This window comes from Perissodus microlepis, chromosome 20 (genome assembly GCF_051167445.1).
Source record: "Perissodus microlepis isolate ML-2025 ecotype Zambia chromosome 20, ASM5116744v1, whole genome shotgun sequence".
Classification (NCBI taxonomy): domain Eukaryota; kingdom Metazoa; phylum Chordata; class Actinopteri; order Cichliformes; family Cichlidae; genus Perissodus; species Perissodus microlepis.
In genome coordinates this window covers 4,333,099-4,352,157 of record NC_140480.1, presented here as the reverse complement: position 1 = coordinate 4,352,157, position 19,059 = coordinate 4,333,099, and the positions used below count along the sequence as shown (strand labels likewise).

General features: G+C 42.1%; 2 protein-coding genes across 2 annotated transcripts; one reads left to right on the top strand and one right to left on the bottom strand.

Annotated features, from left to right (window-relative positions):
- Positions 1–5,891: 5,891 nt before the first annotated feature.
- Positions 5,892–10,405, top strand: ca6 (carbonic anhydrase VI). The gene is made up of 10 exons (XM_084917947.1): positions 5,892–6,027; positions 6,585–6,764; positions 7,148–7,296; positions 7,529–7,624; positions 8,450–8,516; positions 8,658–8,815; positions 8,996–9,122; positions 9,258–9,341; positions 9,440–9,472; positions 9,558–10,405. Exons 1-10 carry the CDS (start codon positions 5,937–5,939, stop codon positions 10,190–10,192), a joined length of 1,620 nt encoding a protein of 539 aa, XP_084774073.1. The 5' UTR covers positions 5,892–5,936; the 3' UTR covers positions 10,193–10,405.
- Positions 10,406–16,532: 6,127 nt separating this feature from the next.
- Positions 16,533–18,502, bottom strand: LOC146363880 (solute carrier family 2, facilitated glucose transporter member 5-like). The gene is made up of 9 exons (XM_084916675.1): positions 18,453–18,502; positions 18,267–18,396; positions 18,021–18,181; positions 17,817–17,941; positions 17,574–17,726; positions 17,346–17,471; positions 17,073–17,260; positions 16,827–16,937; positions 16,533–16,724 (listed from the first exon to the last, which is right to left on the bottom strand). Exons 1-9 carry the CDS (start codon positions 18,500–18,502, stop codon positions 16,533–16,535), a joined length of 1,236 nt encoding a protein of 411 aa, XP_084772801.1.
- Between the last annotated feature and the right edge of the window lie 557 nt (positions 18,503–19,059).

The window sequence follows — 19,059 nt, the reverse complement described above, 5'->3', positions numbered from 1 at the left end:
CATTTACCACAGCATCATTTATTTATCATGTAGAAAAACGAAGAAGTGTCCTTCTTTTTCTTATATTCAAATACATCAGGGATTAAATGTGTAGCTAAACTTCTTCACGCTGACAGAAAGGGGACTTTCACCAGTCACCGGTCACCGGTCTGGTCCAAGTTTGACATCTCAGGGTTAGAGGAAGGCACCTTCAGTTTTGCCACTGCTGAGCTGACCTAAATGAATTTGCTCAAGTGGAGCTGACTCAGACTGTGTTTGTACTGGGCAGCTTCCAGGTATGAGCGAGTGGATCTGTGTGAGCAGGGTTTTACTGGGGAAGAGCCTTCATGCTCAGTGGAGCCTGGCTGAAAATGTTAAATAAAGACTTGATGCCTTCGTTCTTCTTATACCGTGTTATTTCCTTGTGCAAAGGCCTGTTGATTCTTTCTACCATGTTATTTCCATTTGCACAGCTGCCCCATTAGCAAAGATATTTTCACATAACTATCTCATACTCATTCAACTGTGTGGTTTCAAGTAGCTTAACTTCCCCTCTTATCTGAGTTTGCATTTCTGTTTTGTTGTTTTTTATCTGATAGGCCAGTGTCTAAAAGGAATCCTCATTTTATTACCATTCTTCAAGAGAATGAAAACGGTGGTCATTTATTAATTTGCACAACTCAAATCAAATATTTTGCACGTCTTCACCTGCGCTACCTTGTTACACGTGAAGCAGTATGGCATGCGGGGCATTTTCTTGTCAAACACCTGACTTCTTTAAGATGATTATGTAATCTGAAAATGCGGTTAAAAGAACAAGACACAGACCATTCTCTGCACACGTATTTTACAACAATGTATGTGTGAGCTAAAACCACAAATAGAGAGACAAAGTAAAGACGCAAAAAAGAAGAAGTCACAAGAAATAAAAGATAAAAATTAACATTAACATACTCCTATATCATACACAAAGGGTAGCATGTGGCCTAGCTCACTGCTGAACCGTCAAACAGCTGTTTCAACAGCATTAGAGAGAAATTAGGTACTCCTGATGCATGTAAAAAAGAAAGTGCACCCTCTTTTAATTCTAAGGTTTGACATATCAGGACATAATGAAAATACAGTCTGGTCCTTACCAGGTTCTAAAATGAGTTAAATACAATCTTCATGATGTGTTACACTGTGTCATTATTGATTTAACAAAACCTAGTGTAAAATGAAAAATAGCCATGGGAATAACTAAAAGGTAAATGGACCAGTATTTACATAATACCCTTCTACTCAGTTTGAGCATTCAAAGCAACTTCTACTACAAATCTAATTCACCTAATCACACACGCATTCATACAGTGCTTTTGTATATACCTAAGCATTTTTATCTAACATTCACATGCAGATGGATGCACTGGGTGCAAACTTAAGTTCAGTAGCATGTCTGAAGATGCTTCAACACATGGACAGGAGGAACCAGGGAGGAACCAAGGACTGATGCATTGATCTTTTGATTAGTAGACACACTGCCTCAGCTTATATGAGACACCTTTCCTGGTACCATAGGAATTTAGAGGGTAAGTAGCAGCCAGGTGCAGCCATTGTGAGCATCTCTGTGAAAGTAGAAGTGTTGGAAGTTTGCAGGTCTGAAGCATTCAGGTGTTTGTTAACACAATACCAACAAAGACAACAATAGTGACTTTAGAGAAGCAATTTTTGCTTCCCATGAGTCTGGGAAGGGTTATAAGGGCATCATTCAACAGCCAGAATGTTTATTCATAAGTGGAAAACATTCAAAACAGAGGAAGTCCTGATGAATTCACCCCAAGGTTAGACCGTGGTCAGATGAACCAGCAAAAAACACATAAAGAGCTACATTTCAGACTTTACAGGCTTCTGTTAGCATTTTAAATGTTAAAGTTCATGACTATTGGAAAAAGACAAGTATGGCTTGTTTGGAAGGGTTCTCAGGAGGAAGCTTCTTCTCTCTAAAAGAGCATGACAGCATGGCTTAGGTTGGCAAAATTGGCAAATCTGAACAAACCACAGGGCTTGTGGAACAATGTCCTGTGGAGAGACGAGGCTGAGGTGAAAGATGTTTGGCCACAGTGCACAGCACCAGATTTGGAGAAAAGCAAACACAGAATATCACAACCCACAACACAAAATTACAGCAGCTGTCACAGAGGTGACATTAAACTCCCGTGTATATCTATAACTATAATTTTTCAAGAAATGTGAAACTGTCTATCTGAGAGCTACAGCTCGGCTGAAATTGGGTCATACAGCAGGACAATGATCCCAAGCACAGCAGCAAATTGACAACAGAATGACTAAAAAAAAAGAATCAGGTTGCTGCAATGACATAGTCAAAGTCCAGACCTCAACCCGATTGAAATGCTGTGGTGGGACCTTAAGAGAGCTGTGCATAAACGAATGTCTGCAAACTTTGATAAACTGAATGAACGCTGTGAAGATGAGAGAACAAATTTCCTCCACAACAATGTGAGAGGCTGATAAAGTCACACAGAAAATGTATTGCAGCTAAAGTGTTTCTGCAAGCTACTGAATCGTTTTTTTAACACTGCTTCTGCATTATGGTTTCTTTTTTTTTTTAATAAATAATGAAAAGGTGGAATAGATCATATGTTGTTGTTCATATAAACAGCTTTAGGACCCTAAGTCATCTGTAAGGACAAGATGATTTCAAAAAAAAGTATTGATATGTACAGTAAAACCTTTTTCACGTGACTGTATACACAATAAAGTCAAAGTTAGTGGTTACAACTAACCAGCAGGTCCTCAGGTTTGTAACCTAACGGCGAGCTTGTCAGGAGAGTTTGAAAACAGGAAGGAATATGCGTATGTGAAATGTCAAGTGCACAAAGATGCCTGCAGTTTTATCCCATATTTAAATAATTATACCCAGAATAAATGTGACTTTGAAGCTTTTTGCTTCTTCACTCCCTCCATGTACAGATTGTTTACAGCCGAATCCTTCACGTCACCCTCTCCACATGTAAGCTTTAAATGACCAGCTTGCTCTGGACATCATTACATCATTAGACTCCAGTACCGTAACAACTATTATTTACCTCAAGGCAATGATAAACCTAGTGATTTACTGTGGCAGAGGACAGCTTTGCTTCATTTCTGAGCCTTGGCGTGTTTAAGTAAAGACCTGAGGGGCTTCGTATCTGTGGTTTTGCAATGATCTCAGTGTTTGTCTGAGTAGAAACCTCCCCAGCTACTTCACCCGTAAAGGTCAATTCCATTTCCTCAACCTGGGCTTGTTCAAAGCCTTTATTATCATCTTTTATCAGCCTTTGGGTGTTGGTAGTCAAACACTGGAAACAACTGGTATTAATCAAGTGCAGGCCGTAAAGAGGCTGCGGACTGCAGTCCAGAGAGGAAGGATATGCCTGGAACAATGAAAGTCTTAAATCAAGGTGAGTCCTTTGATCACTTTGTAATTTAATCAGGTCTTGGCACACACGTACACACACACAGATTTACCAGTGCAGAGATCTGTGTCATTCTGAGGTCTCTTTTATATCAGTTTTGCTTCTCAGTTCTTAACTTACGTCACCTTATACTTTGATCTTAACCTTGTTCGACAGGTCAAATCCTGACTGTTTAAGAAGATCAATGGCAGCATTAGCTTAGAATAAAGACTGAAAACAAGGATAAACAGCTTCCCCGGCTCTGTCTAAAGATAACACAATACATCATTTGCTTTTTGTGTTTTATCCATACAGGAAGCAAAGTTTAAATTAAAAAAAACAAACAACTGAAGCTGAAGTTTTACAGGCCTATCATGTGCATGAATCTTCTCTGCACAGGGATAGAGACTTTCTGTGATCTCTGCACCATTTTACGACTCAAGGGAAGACTCTGTCTGGCCAATAGAAAGGTCTGTACACCCTTAGTTCAGCGCAGATTAAAAAAAAAAAATCCTATACAAATATTAAGTAATATTTTAAATCTGAGCTACACAGAATCACATATAAAGGTAAGATAAGCCCTTTCAGTAATGCTGAAAGAAAACCAGCAAATCCTTATTAACAAAAACAAAGACAATGGGGAGAAGAGGAAGTACCTTCCAACAGGAAGATTTCTCCTTCAAAGCTGAACTCGGAGAAGGTTTCCCATCAATCTCAACTGGCCAAAGTGAGGGTTAAAAGTGAAGAAAGAACTCAGACATATCTGCAGGAAGGTACAAGGGAATGCAGGGAAGTCATAAAAGACAATGCACAAAGTTTAGGAAATACAATGGGGAGTGCAAGTGGGGAGAGTAGAAAGGAGCTCGGTGCACAGTGAGAGGTCATCAGCCTGACCTTGGTTCAAGGTCACTGGATCCAGTCCTAACTATAAGCTTTGAGAAAATACAAAGATTGAAGGCTAATCATAAGGAGAGTGGTTTCACAGAAGAAGACCCTGATATCTGAAGCCTCTACCTCCAGTTCTGCTTTTAGAAACTGAGGGCACCACCAACAAACCTACAATCTTTACTGGGATAATATGGCACTGTGGTGTCATTACGACATGACAGGGTCTGATCACTCAGGACTGTTTTATGCAAGGTGAATAATTATAGATTGTGAATATTAGAGGAGCTAATATGGGAGAAATATTGCCTCTCTTGCTAGAACTTTTACTGCAGCATTTTCCATCAGAAAGAAGCTTTTCAGGAAGCTACTGACAACCTGATAAAAGGGGAACTGCAATAGTTCAGCCTAGAAGTGATGAGTTTATGGACTCCTGTTTTTCAGCATCATTTGGCAACACTGAGCAGGATGAAAGGAGACAGTCTTTTACACTTTTTGAGTTTAGGCCAGCGCCTGTTTTCAGATCATTAGTTGCTGCTATCATCGCTGTCATGAGGTTACAAGTCATAATGACGGATGCAAAAGACTTTATTAGCAATAACGTGCTGCACATTTTAATACTCAATGAAATAAAAAGAAACAGCGCTTATATTTGCTTAAAAAAATCTACATTGTGCAACGTGACCAAAGCTGCCGAACACTTGTAAACACCTGAAAACCGAGGGTGTGTTTGTGCTGCATTGGGGCGAGGAAGAAAAAAATATAAGGAAAGAAACGCAGAACTAACCTTTTAAAATTTCTCACTGGCCATTTCTGCACCCCCTGAAGACAAACTAAGCGTTTTATTATTAGTATTTTATCCTGGTAAGGACATTTGCTCCTCCGAGGCGAACTCTGACACACTCACACACCCCTTTCACACACTTTGAGGTTTAAAGCTGAGGCGTTGGGCAAGTTGCGACCAGCATGCACTAGCAGGTGATACAAGTTGTATTTTTTTGTTTTTAACACCTACCTGCTACTGGCTCCCACAGTTCTGCCGTATGGTGTTGCTGTTTTTTCTTCTTCAGTTGGACTTGTGTGATTGTGTTTGTGGCATTCGTTTCCCACTAATACAGTTCTGTTAAAACCCTACGTCAGCATTTTTTTTCTTGAGGCAATAACAAGAAATATGAGTAATCAGAACTCGCTGTAACAAAAACGAGTAACTGTGATGGCGACTAAAAAGACGTCGCCATGCCTTAGACCGTTCTCTGTATTTGAAGATTTTTCCAAGTTAAATGAATGCGCAGAGAAAATACTCCTAAATTGATCTTGTTTCTTGATAGAGAGGTGCTCCTGATTGATTGACTGATTTAATTATTTAATCATTGCCAAAAACCATAAACCACTGATAATGACATGACCTAGAGGACAGCGGATTTTAGAAATCAAATATGAGCTCAAACTTAAATTAAAAAGGGAGTTCAGCTGACAGCCAAAAGCTGCTCTCTTGACACTGTGGGACTGCAGGGAAGCGCTCTGGGCGTTTTCAGCAGAAGTTTCACCCCCCGCCCCCCTTTCACTTGCTGTTTCAATCTTGAGAGTAAACCTCTGTGAGGAGTCACTGTCTGCGCGACACAGCCGGGAGACGCAACGATGGAGATTTTCTGCGTGTTTTTCTCCGCGCTTTTCGCCTATGTGGTCGGCGATGCCATCCCCCATCATGGAATCCACTGGACATACAAAGGTGGGCATTTTTCTTTCAGCGTGTCTGTATTAGTTTTAATGTAATTTACGGCACTATTTTTTTTTTTAAATCCCCTAAAACTGTGCTTTCACTGAAGTTGAGGAGTCGTGCGTAAAGCGTGCGTAAAGCCGTTTATTGTGCAACACAATTAATTAACAAATAGACTTGTAAAAAAATAAATAAAGTGAATGAAATGAAAATTGGGTTATTACTGTTTATTCACAAAGATCAAATTCCTTTGACTGCTTGGTGTAAGCAGTCAAATACTTTTCGGTTAACAGCTGGTTGACTCTTGTAAAAACCATGAAGGGACCATTTGGTGTACAGCGCAGCTGCTGCTAAGATTCTGGGGATGAATGTTATTTGAAGACGCAACATTATTCTGTTGAACAAGCCCCCGGCGTGCCAGGGAACCAGCAACATGTGAGCTAGGTGGTTAATCCATTTCAAAGAAGGCTAATGTAAATCGACAGTTCAAACAGTGTCAGTCACTCTCTCTCACTCTAGGAACATTTTGCCATTTAAGCGGATAATCAGCTGTCTGTTTTTCCATACAGAGGGCGCTTTGGATCAAATGCACTGGGCAACCCAGTACCCTGCGTGCGGCGGTAAGAAGCAGTCCCCGATTGACATCCAGCGGCGCAACGTTAGGCACAACCCTGACTTGTTACAATTGGAACTCAGCGGATATGACGCGCAGAAAGGGACTTTTCTCATGTCCAACAACGGGCACTCCGGTAAGAAAAGTCGGCAAAAATAATAATAGTAGCCTACAAAAAACCAAAAATTACTAAGTTTACTAAGTTCACTATTAACTTGTACAGAGACCACCAAACCACAGTTTTTTCTGCAATAGTTCCGGAACTATAAAGCCAATATTTACGTTGATGTTGAGGTAGAATTTGCATTTTTAGAAATCCTCTCTTTTATCTATATTTTCCGAGACTGTAATAGTTTTTGGAAAAGTCATCACTGCATCACATCGCATCAACAGCACTGATAACACTGACCAGCCTGCTGCTGAAATAAATGTAGGCTAAGGCTTTCCGGAAATCAAACATACAGCGGCAGCTATGTAAAGTATTCATGATTTGTGATAATATATTGGTGTCACCATCAGTTCAAATCGACCTACCTCCCAGTATGAAGATCACTGAGGGACTCCCGGGAAAGTACACAGCCGTCCAGATGCACCTGCACTGGGGTGGCTGGGACCTGGAGGCCAGCGGAGCAGAGCACACCATAGACGGGATCCGCTACATGGCAGAGGTAGGCTTACAAAACACAAAGGCTGGCCACTGCAGTAAAGCTTAAAAATGTTGAACAGTTTTAAGACTTTCTTTCATTTCATCAAACAGCTGAACAATCGATTTGTTCTTAGATTAAAACTGAAATTAAAGTTAGTAAATGCATTTCTATCTCCTGATGTTTCCATCCAAATCTCAGGTCACTTAGCATATTTGGCACCTAACCTCTCCTGACTCTTAACCTTCTCTTCCAGCTGCATGTGGTCCATTACAACTCTGACAAGTACAAGAGCTTTACTGAGGCCAGAGATAAGCCAGACGGACTTGCTGTCCTCGCCTTTTTCTATGAAGTACGTGAGCCACAAATACCTCTTCCTCTCTTCTCTCTCTAACCACTAGGCTCGTACACAACTGCACAGAATACAAGTGTTCTGTTAGACAGAAGACCACAACTGACACTGTGAGAAGTTTAGAAAGTGAAAAATAACACACTTTGCAGTGGAAAAACATGCATTTGGCAAACAGTCTGACAGTCTTTGAAGTCTGCGATACTTTGTCCTGCTCATCCTGCCGGGTTATAAGCTTTATTGAGTCTTCAGCTACACGGCAGCACAGTGAATGAGTGCTTGTGTCCACCGGGCTGCTCTGGATCTCAGACGGCTTGTGACCTTCAGCTATGAGACGCTTCCTTTCCTTTCCTTTGAGAGGTCATCGTCGCAGCAACACCACAGCTGGCATCCACTGTGGTAGCAGCAGTTTGGAGTCAAATAATTTAGATGCATCCAAGTGAGAGTTTAAATGCAACTGGGACTTTATTTTTACTTCTACAGCACATTACTCATAAGTTAATATCTGACATCAAGCAAAGAAGGAACATTAAACAGACAGAATGACTGAAAAGTATAACATATCTGTAAAAACATGACCAAAACTGCCAGAAGTGTGCAACAGTCACGAGTGACTCATCAAATGTCCGTTGTTGTATTTTTTATTTATTTATTTTTTTTTAAAGAAAGCAACTTTTTTTTGGTTTCTAGCTCTTTGTAAAACAAGTTAATAAATCTGGATTTTTGGTTGTATCAGTGCCTTTTAAGCATTTGTGGGGCCAAGTCAAAATTATTTCTTTAAACTTTAAGCATAAACTTTAACACAGCTTTGTTTTATTTTCTTTCCAGGATGGCCATTTTGAGAACACCTACTATAGTGATTTTATTGCAAACTTGAAGAAAATCAAGTATGCTGGTGAGTTACTCACTAAAACAAACAATTAAACAAAAGAAAAAACCCACATTGCTCTAGTTGGGGTCAGAATCCAAATGTGACCTCTAGCTGAGCCATAACTGACTGGTTTAGTTTAACGTGGTGTTTGTGTAACCCTCACAGGTCAGTCCATGAACATATCCCACCTTGATGTCCGCTCAATGCTCCCTGAGAACCTGAACCACTTCTTCAGATACCAGGGCTCCCTCACCACTCCGCCCTGCTACGAGAGCATCCTCTGGACTGTGTTTGATACGCCCATTACTCTTTCACACAACCAGGTAAGGCCGACCAGAGCCCTTTGCTCCAAAACTGATATTTTTTTCAAGAACACTGATGTTTTTTTTAAAATAAAGTCATAAGCCTAAGTCCTAAGTGGAAAACTGTTGAAGGGAATGGGTTTCTTTTAAATCTATTTTGCTGCTGTGCCACAAACCTATCTGCTCTTCTGCTGTGTTCAGATCAGGAAACTGGAGAGCACACTGATGGACATGGACAACAAGACCCTCTGGAATGATTACCGCATTGCTCAGCCTCTCAATGGGCGTATTGTGGAGTCTTCTTTCTTGCCACGCCTCGGGAAAGGAAGTGTGTAGCTTATCGTTACCACACGATTGCACAATAATGTTATTATTTTTATCCTTAGAACCGGTGTTGGGTGGAAAGAGATGGGCAAGCTTGGGTCTATTTCTCAGTACTTCCTTTGACTGTTTGTTTTTTCAGCATTTTGTCGGCAAGATGAAATGGAATCCAGGCTCCACAAGATCGAGGGTCTGATAACATCCATTGGAAAGAACATTCATTCAGGTGCTTGCTCATCTTAAAAACTGCCAAACATAGCTATATGTAAGAGATGGCTGTATTTACTCTGCAGTGTTTGCTTCTTTCTCATTTCTTCCCTTTAGGTGGATTTCACAACTCAAGGCCTACCAGACATGGTGGGTGGTTTTAAAATTTGATATTGATCTGCAATTAAAGTTAGATTGGTGCTTCTCCAGCCTGATTCTTGTTTTCTGTCCTCAGAAACTGGCTCTTTGTTTCCTTTGGTGCTCAACTTTCGGGAGAAAGATTCTGGCAGTTATGCTTTGGCCAGCCTCAGCCACCCCATGGACCTGGACGCCTTCACCGTCTGCATGCACGTCCTGCCTCAGGTCGAAGGAGTCCACACCGTCATCTCCTACTCTAGCAACGGCAATGACAACGAGCTGATGATCTCCCTCGGAGAGGACAAGGATGCGAGAGAAGTCGGCCTCTGGATTGGCAACGAGTTTGTCAACTTGCCGCACAACTTCAAGCCCAAGGACTGGGTGAACTACTGCATTACCTGGTCGTCGCACACCGGCGGTGCGGAGCTCTGGATTAACGGCATGGTGGGGGAGCAGCGGTACCTCAGAAGGGATTACACAATCAGATCTGGCGGTGTGTTCATTCTGGGCAAAGACCAGGATGGCTTACTGGGAATCTTCAATGCTGATGCCTTTGTGGGGAAGATGACTGATGTCAACGTGTGGGACTATGTGCTGACCACAGCAGATATCCGAGACCAAATGCAATGCATGAATAACAGCATGGTGGTGGGAAATGTGTTCAGCTGGGGAAACACCAAACTGAGCATGTACGGAGGGGTGCAGCTGGACAGTCAGTACAGATGTTCCTGATGCTTCTGTTTGTATGAGCTTCAACATGCTGCAACAAGCCAGAATATCATCTGTTGATGTTGGGGATTTGATTGAAGGGTTGGTGAAGGGTTCATGGCATGTTTTACAAAGGACAAAATGCTTTTCAAGGCGCCTACAGACCAATATTAAAAACACGTCACAGCTTGAGCCATGTACTGCATTCATATGTCATCAATAAAAGCTTACAAGAGACCTGCTGTCTGCTCACTGACTCCTTCACACGTCCTTAACGCTGCATCTAGTGCACACAGGGACTCACAGCAAACCTTAGCCTGCATGAAAATCTACCAACATCTGCAGGCACAAATACAAAGAAAAGGCACACAGAGGCATCTAAAATTAAAACACTGTCAAGTCTTCTACCACACACACACTCCCTCGCTCCACACCCGCAGTGAATACTTCCTCTTCTATCAATGTTCTCCTTCTTTCTTCAGAAAGGCGTGGCCTTCTGTACATCCTGTGGGCTCTCTTTGAGGCCTTTTGGCGGCAGATCGCCGTCACCCAGATTTAACTCCACTTTGTTCCTCTTTGCAAACATCTGGAAGACCTCCAGGAAGGTCTTCTTCTTTGTTTCGGGCACCACCAGCCAGATGTAGATCAGGGTGACCAGACAGATGACGGCAAAAATGATGAAGCTGTAGGGGCCCAGGCCTCGCTGGGGAGAGAAGGAGGAGAGGAAATGTGATTTCTGGGTCCTCGACATGAAATGTAAATATGTCAGGAAGACAAACAGAGCAAACAAGGTGAGGTCAAAAGTGAAACACTGCTCTTTGATATGTTTCTCAAGCATCTTCTTCCCTTGATTACACTTTCAGGTTTAAACATGTAAGAGGAAGTAAACATGAGATGAAGCTTATGTTTATATCTAAGATCACATCATTCAGTGAAAACTCCTACACATAATGTCTCCTCATTTAAGATTTTACAATATATTTTCTGGTGTTATAATATTCAAGCTCCGATACTATGTTTCAGGTGTTGTAAATGCAGTAAAAAAAAATTCTGGCGCTCTGCATGTTTGCATTCCTCATGTATCTGCCTCCTCCTCATTCCCTATGTTGGGCCTCTTCTTGTCCTCCTCTCATTTTGTTTCCCTGTCTGTGTTTGTGTACGAGGAGTAGGTGAGCCACTCCCTTTCCAGTTTTTCCTACTTCACTCGACGACCGAAACCAACACTGTTCTCTTGTGCTTAGATCCACCAGCTTCCCACCTGCCTGCCTGTTTTAATCAGCTGATTTGATCACCCCTGGCTCCAGTCTGCCCTGTTTACTGTGAGTCAAACAACAAGCTAGTTTTGCACACAGAAACCGTTCCTGACTAGTTCAGCAGCCAGCAACACTAAACCATCCACCCAAGAAAAATCACTCCTTTTTTGAGCATGCACAATAAATATTCTAAGTGTCACCTAAAGGTGGAGTGTGCATCAGGTAGGTGAGTGATAGGTCCAAACTGCATTCTCTAGCAATGACAACAATCAATAATAAACAGGAGGAACCAACTGATTTTTTTGTTTTGTTCTCAGTTTGATACCTGAATCAAACCTCGGCCTCCATCTCATCCTATCCCCAGCATCCTCCTGTGTCACACAACTCTCTGCATGTCCTCCTTCACTACATCCATGGATCTCCTCTGTGTTCTTTCTCTTTTCCTCCTACCTGCCAGCTCGCCAGCTTGCTTTCAAATCTATGCAAACTGAAAAGAAAATATCAAAGTAATCCAATTATAAGTGACACAAAGGATCACATTATATCGAGGACATAAACTGCCTTGCTGGTTATGCTTGATAAAACATCTGCAGCTAATTCCACTGAAGTCTGAACCTGTAAAAATTGAGTAACTAACCTCGAGGAAGGGAAAGATTAGACCAACAACGAAGTTGGAGAGCCAGTGGACGGAGCCGGCCACCATGAACGCCGCAGGCCTGGCTGTTTGCCGGAACATCTCAGTGGCCACCACATAAGGAATGGGACCTGCAGAACAAAAATGCAATTAACCACAACCAAAACACTCGAGACAGACATCATCAGTCTTCACAGTCAGAGAGGATGCTCATGTCTCAAACAAACTGAGTGCTGATGTACAAACTTTGATTATATGCCTGGTTACATCTAAACAACACTTCAGCTAATGGAGCGCCCTGCTGTAATCAGTATGTGTGTAAATAGCCACAGGTCTACTCAGACAGACTCACTCGGTCCTATGGCATGTCCGATGATGTAGATGATGACAGAGGCGATGCTGACATAGGGCATCCATGTCACAGTCTCCTGCAAACACAGACAAGCAGCTCTCAGTAACTATTCCTTCTGATGTTTGTAAGCAGGAGCAACAGTAACAGCTCCACATGGAGGCTTTGAGGATCAAAGGGAGATGATTAATGTGCCTACTCTCCATTGTGTCTCCAAATTGTGCCTTTACTGCTGCTGAAAATAACGCCTGTCTGAAAACATTGGCTCCAGGTGAGATTGCAGGTTTGAAGGAGGGCAACACTGCGTTTGCAGTTCTCTGTAATAGTCAGTGTTTATGTGCAGGATTCATGACTCCTGCAAACAAAGGGGCCAAAATATCACTTTATTTTCCAGACCATGATGGGAATCCTAGACGTACAACATGATTACAGGCTGGTAATCTGTAGCACAGTGACACCGTTTGTTATTTTGGCTTTTTACTGGTTGCGTCTTGTTTAATTATTTTGCCAATCTGTCATCATGTCAGATTCTGCTGTTCCTTAGCTGTCCTGCAGGACTTCTCACTGTGGCTTTTCAGAAAGGGATAAAGTGCAGGTGAAATTAAATCAAACATACAAAGATTACATCTTTAAATGGCTATCATTGTTGTCTTTGGCTCTGATCACTACTCGACTCGGCACCACAGCTAATTATGGATATCCAATGAAACTCTCAACCTGGTAGCAGAACACAAAAGAACAAAACTGGTTGACTTTGATTCAGTAATCAAAGTCAAATTATTTAATTATTTACTATATTATATTTAGTTACTATATTTATTATATATTTATTAGTTACTGCCTACTCAATCTACAAGTGCGCAGGATGATGAAGAAGAGGGACGCATTCTGGGAAAGTGGTTGGAGACCTTGAAGAAGCATTGTCAAGGCATGAAAACTGCACACTCTACTACATGTTGCGTGGTCTAAGTGACAAGTTGAATTCCACCAACAACAACACCAAGAAAGCAGATGGTACCTTTGTGCGCTCAGCAACCAAACGCCTTCATTGTTGGAAAGAACATGGCCTCTACAACCATGACCCAGGCCCAGCTACAGTGCCTCCCGAAATCGACCCCCGCCATTTCCCATTGTCAGACACCGAACCAACAATCGAAGAAGTCAAGCATATGAATGGGAAAACACCCAGGCTAGACCACGTTCGTGCAGAGGCAATCAAAACGGGAGGGGATATCCTCATTTCTCAACTGCATGGACTAATTCGACTGATCTGGAGAACAGAGAAGAAGGTAAAGGCCACAGCCGTGAGTGCAAGAACTACCGTGAAATTAGCCTCTGTTCCATCACTGGTAAGATCACAATGAAAATCATCCAGTTGCGCCTGCAAAAACATTGTGAGCAGTAAAGCAAAGAAGAGCAAGCCTGTTTTCGACCTGGGAGGGATTGCTGCAATCAGATTTTCATTCTTCGCCAACTGATCAACTAAAGAGTTCAATGTAGACAGAGGACAGGGATTGTGTTCATCGACTGCAAATCGAAGATGATCTTAAACAACAATATCTATCCATCGAGCAAGCAAAGGTCAAGGCCATAGATTGCAAGGCCTTGAAAGACATCGTTGACCAAGCTGGAACCCCTACGGCACCCACAGCCTTGTATTGGCTTCATAGACCTCCCTTGCCAACTGCTAGGAAAGAAAAAAGAAAAAAGAAATCATTGTTGTCTGACCTCCAATCCACCTGTATCCAGTTTCCTGCCATTTATCATGTGCCAGATGTTTGGTTCAGCTTTCTTTTTTGTTTTTTTTAATCACCAGAAGCCCTTCCTGTCACAGTCCCAAAGGGATTTGGGTCTCCTCACGGCACTGAACTGGGATGATTTGCCTATTAGTCAGATCTCTAAACCACTACACTATGGAGACAAAGCTGTTTTTAATCTCTCATTTTCAGCAAACACATTCAGCAAAATTGGGCAAATGAATAGCAGTTTCATGATCAGGTGCAGACTTTACTCTTGTTCAAATTAAACTGATAACATATGTGCTTAATTTTTAATTTACTTTTTAATTTATATTCCTTTAATTTACTCCAGGAGGATTAGTGGAAAACAGCCCCTAATCCTTTTAAAAAATCCATGTCATTGTCATGCATATCATTGTCAACGTCTACAATCTGGAGACACCTTCATGAATGGAAATATAAAAGGTTTATAACAAGGTGCAAACCACTGGTTACACTCAAGAACGGGAAGGCCAGATTAGACTAAACTCTAAAAGGCCTGCACAGATCTGGGAAATTTTTTTAGGGATAAATGAAACCAAGGTGAACTTGTACCTGGCATAGACATGAATGACTTTAACCAGACCACTGCCGTTTGTTGCTGATACAAGTAACAGGACAAACTATAAAGTGTACAGGGCTATACTCTGTGCTCAGATCTGAAGTGATCAGACAACACTTTACAGTAAAAATGGATAAAGACCCAAAGCAAACCACAAAAGGGACACAAGAGTTTCACAAAGAAGGAGAAGAAATGGGATATTCTTTGATGGCCTGATCTCAACTTTGCAGTTACAGTAGATGCAGAACGATGCATAAAACATCGCTCTTGAACAGATATTGGATAAGTTTTTGTTAAACCACTTAAGTAAAAGCTAAAATTTTTATTTCATTTATATGTCATTTACAAATGTGCAAGAGGAAAAATACAAAAACCTGTTTGCAGAGGCCTTTTCAACAATGCAAGTTCAAACTGGGACCCTAGACCAACACTGAGGTGATGTTTTTGTGATGCTTTTGTAGTGAAGTAGATTTTGGGTAGGTTGGTTTCTTACATGATGTCCACGAATGCAGCGCTAAAATCCACACCCTTCCCAGCCAATAATTAGAGGACGTTATAAGAAAGAGCCATTTGGCATTCTTTCCCCGTCCAAGGTGGCCAAGAGCGTTAGGCGGCTAAGCACTGCAGAGCGGTTTTATTTCTTCAGGAAAGCTGCTCATTTTAGAATTGTCCTTTAAAAAGTGGATGTGCCACACTGTTGTAGGCTTGTTGTTGTTTTATGGACTGGCCTTGACTGGCTCCTTGTTTTATGGTCTTTTTTACTCTGAATTGTTTGTATTTTGATCATGCTTTTATAAAGAATTGTATCTTAGGGTGTTCTTGTTTTGTTTATATCTCTTTTAATGACTTGTTTGATCTTTTATGTTTTGTTGTTTTTTTGCCTTAATGGCGGTACAGCCGCTTGTTGTGGGGCTAGGCACGTGAGGTGGACTCCCCCCTGATACATGAGAGTGTACACACTGGGAAATAGGTAGATTGGACCCTTTAGATTGCAGTGAGAGTGACAGTGAGGTTTGCAGTGAAACTACACGGGTGAGTAATTGATGGCACCCTTGGTCACTCCTCTCTGTAGGTTGCCTCCTCAAGTTGCCGGCCTCCAGTATTTTGTTCAGTTATTTTACTAAACTGCTATTTTACTAGAGTAGCACCGTAGCAGTGAGCCTTGTCTTTTTAATCAGTGTTTGTTAATAAAGTGTTTTAATTAATGGTCTTGCATTGTCAGCCCTGCTACCTTAAGAAGTTCTCTTATTTTACAGGTCTATGCTTTTACTATTTTTTCCTAATAAATTTTGATTGTAAAATTGTTCTGCCTCACCTCTGCTTGCTAATAACGAGCTTCTGTAACTAGTATGGCATTTGCATTGGCTATAGAAATCTCTCCTGGGGTGTAACTCCCTCCCCAGGTGGCGTTGTCAAAACCCTTTAGTCACCTTTACTGGTTATCCTCCTTTGCGCCACCACATTCTGATAAAAGTCCATTTTGACTTAAATGGATGAAAGATGAGTGGGGGGAAAAGCCATAATCATGGTCTCAACAGCAGCAGTGCCTCTATTTTTTATTGCCGTTAAAACCATGAGTAACACCTTCATAATGTGCTCTTCATTGATTAATTATTCAATAGAGCTGGAACCCAATGGGGACAAAGTGCAGGTGAGGGAACAAAATTAAAATGAAACAGATGAAGTATTTAAAGGCCTGTCTATAGCTGCAATTAAATCAACCTCATGCGGGGTTACTCTCTGATCCTGAGATCATAAACAGGGTCTTACAAATCTCCTCTGATTCTTTCAAGGTTGGGGAACTAATAACTGAACCACTAGAGAGCAGCAGAGTGACAGGTTGCAGGCATTAGTAGCGCTGACAGGTCTGTACGATACCTGCAAGTTGAGTGCGACAGTGAGCAGCACACAGGCTCCGCAGCAGATCCCAAAACCACAGAGGAGGAGCAGGCGGCGACCTGAGGCTTCCACGATAAACACCTGGGATGACAAAACCCCCGTTCAAAGTGGTTATCTCCATCTCACATGATCAAACAACAGACAGACAAACAGCTCCTCCCCTCAGCTTTGCTGGGTACCTACAGCAGTTACGGTCATAAAGACATTCACTGCTCCCGTTCCCACTGTGACATACTGGATGTCACTCTCCCTGACTCCTGCAGAGCCGTATATGCTGTCTGCATAGTAGTAGATCTGAGAGAAAAGAGAGAAATGCATGATGGTTATAACACGACAGCCTGTGAATAAGCAAGAACATAGATGTTGTCATGCATCCTGAAGCCGAATTATTGTGTGAGGGACGAGGACAACTGGATGGGCACGTCTCACCGCATTGACACCCGACAGCTGCTGGCCCATCATCATGACGACTATGGAGATCAGCTGCCAGTGAAGAGAGCGCTGGGACAGCAGGGAGAACACACTTAGGTGACCCTCGGCCTTCTCGGAAAGGTCCTCCTGACGCATCTCCATCAGCTCGCTGTCCACGTCGTCCCACCCACGCAGGCGCTGCAGTGCTAAAAGTGGAAATGCATACAGTACCATAAATGCTCAGTTTATCTTCGATGTGTAGTGTAGTTGTGCAACATTGCACTTTCTTACCTTTCGTTGCTTTCTTCTCATCTCCATTCTGGATGAGCATGTACCTGGGGCTCTCAGGGAAGAAGGGGAGCAGCAGGAGCTGAATTGCGGCGGGAATACTAGTAAGGCCAAGCAGGAGGGTCCAGCCTGGACACACACAAGGAACACAGACACGCTTTTAAACCTATTCTTAAGACCATGTCTCAGCATCTGATGAATAAATGATCAAACATGTACAAACTTGAGTACTTGTGCTGTTTCCCAGTATGTTTCTAATGCCCAGCACTTGGGCGCAGAGGATGCCAAAAGTGATGAAAAGTTCTGGAACAATGCAGAGAGCTCCCCTCAGGTTTTTGGGAGCGATCTCACCCAGATACATGGGCACCACATTGGAAGAGAGACCTGCAGATGGGAAAGCATGCACGGGTGAAGCTAAACCGCCTGATCACGCCTGATCCTTAACCTGGACTGTTGTTAAATTCGGGAGCTGACCTGCACAGATGCCTACTATAAACCTGGCCACAATGATGATCTCGTAGGATTTGGCGATCTCACTGACTCCCATCATTAAAGCAGGGACGATGGAGAAGATGTTGTTGAAGAGGAGGGTGCCCTTCCTGTAGCAGGGATGAAGCATTAGTTGCAAGAAACATGCAGAGCATGTTAAACTACACGTGGAATGAAGCAGATTCCCACCTCCCAAATTTGTTGGCCAGAGGTGCCACCATCAGAGAGCCGAAGAAGCCTCCGAGAGGGAACATGGACACGGAGAGAGACCACAGCAGAGTCAGGACGTTCTCCTCCATCGGGCTGTGGTAACGCTCCATGTAGGTTGTATTATAAAACTGCTGCATGAACTGAAAAGAGCAGGAGAGCACTGATAGGAACAAATTATCTTCCCAGCGAGTTCCATTCAAGCTTTTCTTTCTTTAATCAGCTTACCTGCGATGGAGAGTTGACCACAGAGACATTATAGCTGTACTGGAAGGACGAACCAAAGGCCGCTATGAGTGTTGCCAGCACCAGGACTACAGTTAGCCTCTGTTTTTTGTTGGGGAGAGGGGGACAACATCAGAGCGCTATTTGAAAAGTCAGAAAAGAAAATTGTGACCATGGTTGTGATCACACCTCACTCCTTTCCTCTCCACAGGCTTTCCCCATTCCTCGGTGTCCGCCATGGCCGTGTTTGGGCTCGCTGTCACTTTCAGCAGTAATAACAGCACACTTTATTATTACTGCCCACTGGATCCTGCCTGCCCTTTGGACACCAGATTAGAGAGCGTGGCATTGGTTTGTGGTTATCGCACTCATGTTGCTGACTGTGCTCTCAGGTTAATTTTTAAAAAAAATTTTCTTATGTAATACACCTGGAAGATTAAAAGCGGATTTGAATGTTGATATCTAAATCTTACATTACACTGTACCCTTCACTAAACAAGATCAATTGATGCAGCTGTCATTAAAGGAAAGAATGATAAGGATAATGCATCTTTACTGCTTTATTGATCCATGTGCAGGCTGCAATGCATCAGATGGATTTATTAAAATATAAATAATTATATAACATAAATATAAATTAAAAAATAATTCTTATTAATAGTTTTAGAAGAGTTTTAGACTGAGTATTACTGAAACAAACCTTTGTTTCCACGCAGCCACTTTTAAGCAGATAATGAAACCACAAGTTTGATTTTATACATATATAATTGTAAAGCTCAGTAAATTTTCATTACAC